Source organism: Mytilus edulis, chromosome 11, assembly GCF_963676685.1.
Source record: "Mytilus edulis chromosome 11, xbMytEdul2.2, whole genome shotgun sequence".
NCBI classification, from domain to species: domain Eukaryota; kingdom Metazoa; phylum Mollusca; class Bivalvia; order Mytilida; family Mytilidae; genus Mytilus; species Mytilus edulis.
Window position 1 is genome coordinate 18,992,218 of NC_092354.1, and position 4,426 is coordinate 18,996,643.

At 35.4% G+C, this 4,426-nt stretch overlaps 1 protein-coding gene across 1 annotated transcript; it reads left to right on the forward strand.

The window, feature by feature from the left end:
• Window positions 1-2,568: 2,568 nt before the first annotated feature.
• LOC139494057 (uncharacterized) lies at window positions 2,569-3,405 on the forward strand. Its single transcript, XM_071282225.1, has one exon. The coding sequence runs from the start codon at window positions 2,569-2,571 to the stop codon at window positions 3,403-3,405; it is 837 nt and encodes a 278-aa protein (XP_071138326.1).
• Window positions 3,406-4,426: the final 1,021 nt, after the last annotated feature.

Here is a 4,426-nt window from a genome sequence, read left to right on the forward strand (position 1 = left end):
TCATCGACTCAATTCGGACAATCATTCAAAATGGAGGACTTTTGAAACAACTCACGGAGTAAAAGGTACATTGTTTACATTTGACATTATATATTGTAAGCACTATACACGCAAGTTCATAAACCATTAACAATACTAAGCGTATGCGAACAAGTAATCCCACCCCACCAAAACGTGAGGATAAAAGATCACGTACAGACGTAATGGATCAACAATACATAGACGTTAGTTCTCATACTGCGGAAGGGGTACATACACTTTTACCACAATTTACCATCTCGGATAAAGACATACAAAAAATAGCAGATGCTGTAAAGTCCAATATTATTACTGACATTACAAATCTAATTAAATCGCACACAGAGCCACTACTTGAACAAATTGACCAACTAAAATATGAAAACAAAAAACTTAGAGAAGATGTAGATGCTGTTGAGCAATTTGGGCGTAGAAGCTTGATCCGAATATCTGGTGTCCCTGAACCAAATGATGAGAGAAACACAACAGAAGTGGTTCGCAAAATTATCTATGATATTGATCCTGAGTTTAAGGGAGTTGACATTCTCAGATCACATCGAGTTGGTAAAGTATCAGACCCCGATGTCAACAGTGACCCAAAACATCGTCAGATAATTGTTCGATTATCAGAACCTGGTGTCAAGTTCAGGATACTTAAATGTAGAAAACATCTGAAAGAAAATGCAAACTTTAAGTCCGTCTACATCAATGAAGATTTAACCATGCTTCGCAACAATATACTCTATCACTGCAGAAAACTGTTGAAAAAGAACAAAATTAAACAGTTATGGACAACGAATGGGAAAATATATATGCTTGACAAACACAACCTATACTATGATGTTACAACTACAACTAGATTCGTCCAAGCAGTCGACAAGTTAGACCCGATGGATGGTAGTCTAATATGATAGCAGTATTAGTAAACTCATTTGTGTTGTTCTTGATTAACTATGATAATGACATCTTAATATCAATACTACGTTCTTTTGCAACCAACGAAACAGGTGTGTGTGTGTTTTTTTTTTTGTTTTTTTAATTGTGTTTTTTTTTACTACTTTTATATCCATAGTATATTTCTATGAGGAGAAGGTTATTATATTTAAACCAATCGAGTTGACCATGTCATATACTCTTTTTTCATTGGCCAATGAGTAAATGAATTCACACGGCAATTGTTGATGTCAATTTTGTATGTACCACATTAGAGACTTTATATAGATTTTTCGATTCAAACATTACCTGTGTACATGCAGACATTTAAAATTTGAGGTGTTATGAGGGTTGTATTTTGTTTATTCGTATGGCATATACGTGGATAGTTTCATTTTCATTATTTTGTCTTTTCTTCTGATAAACATTTTACATCTCAATTATATAATTGAAATTTAATTACAGCATTCCACATTGTTTTAAGTAAAAGTTGTGGTAAATGCGTATCTTGTTTCTCGATATTGTTGAAAAACAGTCAAAATTATTATACCTATGCCCACAAGCATTAAAATTTTAGTACGTATCCACGTATATTATATTTTTTTCATGCAAGATTATACTAACTACATTATTTTGTATTTAGAACCCCCGAACAATTTCTCAAAAATATAGTGTTCTTGTTATGTTCACCTATATTTTTTGTTCATTAATTTTGTTAATTTTTTTACATTCTTTCTTAAATTTTGTGACACACTTCGAATCGGACCACGCGCTACTGAAAAATTTCGCCTGACGAACACGACCGTTTACATGATCATTGTGATCTTAATATCATAGCTTGCTCGTTCAGTATAGTTTGTATCTTGTTATTGATATCGGGCATTGAGTCAAATCCAGGTCCGTTGACTACAGAGTCAAGCTTTAGTAGTAATAGTAGCCGAGATGATCTTCATCTTAATATTCAGAGAATTGTTCCGAAGCTTGAGTTGATTGCCGCATAATATTCTTGCCATAAATTACTCTCGTTTACCGAAAGTCGGCTTTCATCGCAAGTAAGCAATGAAGCCATTTTATTACCGGGTTATAAAACACCATTCCGAAGAGATCGGATGGGGAAGGCAGGGGGAGGTGTTATAGTATATGTTAAAGATAACTTAAATTGCTCTGAAAGGCGAGACTTAGTGGTCTGTGGTACTGAGTGTATATGGCTCGAAGTAAGATTCAAGACCAAAAAAAATCTTTATGGGACCTTTTACGTCCCACCTAGTAGTAGCCCACAGGTATGGGACAACATAGAACAGTCTATCGACCTTGCCTTATCATGCAATTTAGATATCATAGTTACAGGTGATTTTAACACCAACCAGTTAAGGAACACCGCTAATGATAGAATTAGCATGATTAAAGCACAATTCAGTCTACATCAAGTTATCTCCGATCCAACTTATATTACAGAACACAGTTCATCACTTCTAGACCTTATTTTAGTAAATGACCCTGTTAACCTCCTATTTTCTGATGTTGGGGCCCCGTTACTTGATCAAATACCATTTACCTGTAATAGGTATCCTTACCCAGCCATGCAAGTTACATCAAGTTTGTAAACGTAAAGTATACATGTATGATAGAGGTGATTATGACTCACATAGACACCAGCTATCACTTGTTGATTGGGATGCTTTATTTATTTCCAATGACGTTGATGTCATGGCATGTGCCATAACGGACGAACTTATTGACAAGGCAGATAAAAACATTCCTAACCGAATTATTACAGTCAGAAAAGATAAACCACCATGGCTTACCGCTGATATCAAAAGGATGATTCGTAAAAAAAATCGTATCCATAAAAGAGCCAAAAAAACAAATTCTGCTCCGGACTGGACAAAATTTCGATTAGTTAGGAATAAGTGTAGTAAACTAGTTTTAAACTCTAAAACTGATTATTTTTCAAAATTGTCAACCAAAATTATATCTGAAACTCATGGTGACAAACAATATTGGAGACTTATTAAATCTTTGATGAAATGTGACTCCAGCGACAGTCGCAACATCCCCCCTTTACAGATAGATGATGATCTGATCTGTGAAGTTACAAAAAAGGCAAAAATATTTAATGATTATTTTTGTGGTCAATCAAATCTTGATGACTCTAATAAACACCTTCCAGACATACCTGACACACGAACAGACGGAATCGGTGATATGATAATATCTGAGAACGAGGTAGTAGACATCTTGAAGATTTTGGATGTATCAAAGGCATCGGGACCAGATCGTATAAACCCACGACTTCTAAAAGAAGCATATGGAATTATGAAATATCCTTTGTGCAGGTTATTTAACCTATCTTTATCAGTTGGCAAATTTCCTTCCGACTGGAAAGGTGCTAATGTTACCCCTGTACGTAAGAAGGACTCTCCAAGTGACTATAGAAACTATAGACCGATATAATTGATAAGCGTTATCGGAAACGTCATAGAAAGATGTGTTTTTAAGCATGTTCATAACTATATAATAGCTAACCAGATAATCACACCCAACCAATCAGGACTCAGCCATTAATCAATTGTTGAATATTACAAATGAGTTTGGGAAGGCATTAGATGACGGGACAGAAATTAGAGAAATTTGTGTGACATAAGTAAGGCATTTTACAGAGTTTGGCATAAGGGGTTGTTACGGAAATTAGAAGCTATTGGCATTAGAGGTTCTGTTTTGGCATGGGTAAACAATTATCTATCTGATAGAAAGCCAAGGGTTGTAATATATAGTGTATCATCCAAGTGGGGTAATATAATGGCTGGGGTACCCCAGGGGTCGATCCTGGGTCCTCTTTTATTTTTGATATTTATTAACGATATCATATCTGATATACAGTCTTCTATTAAGTTGTTTGCTGATGATACAAGTTTATATTTGATAGTAGATGACCCCCAAGAATCAGCAAACAACTTGAATAGTGATCTCGCAAAAATCCATAGATGGTCTTCAGATTGGCTAGTGACCTTTAACCCTCAGAAAACCGAGACCATGACAATTTCACGGAAACTTAACAAACCTGATCATCCAAAACTTAACATGGACAACGTAACTGTAGCTGAGGTATCAACCCATAAACACCTTGGATTACATATTTCAAACGATGGCCTTTGGCACAAACATATTGATGTAATAACAGAAAAGGCATACAAACGACTGAATGTTATTCGAAAATTTAAGTTTATCCTTGACAGACGGACACTCGAGACAATACACCTAACATATATAAGACCGTTATTAGAATATGCTGATGTCATCTGGGACAACAACACACATTTTTTGATTGATAAGATTGAAAAAGTGCAAACAGAGGCTGCCAGGATCGTAACTGGGGGTACTAGGTTGGTGTCCCTAGAGAGATTATATCTCGAAACGGGTTGGGAAAAGCTTAAAGATCGAAGGGAGGCCCACAGGTTAATTTATTTTTACAAGA

Coding starts and splice junctions, on each gene's coding strand:
- LOC139494057 (XM_071282225.1), top strand. CDS start 2,569: ATGTATGATAGAGGTGATTATGACTCACATAGACACCAGCTATCACTT.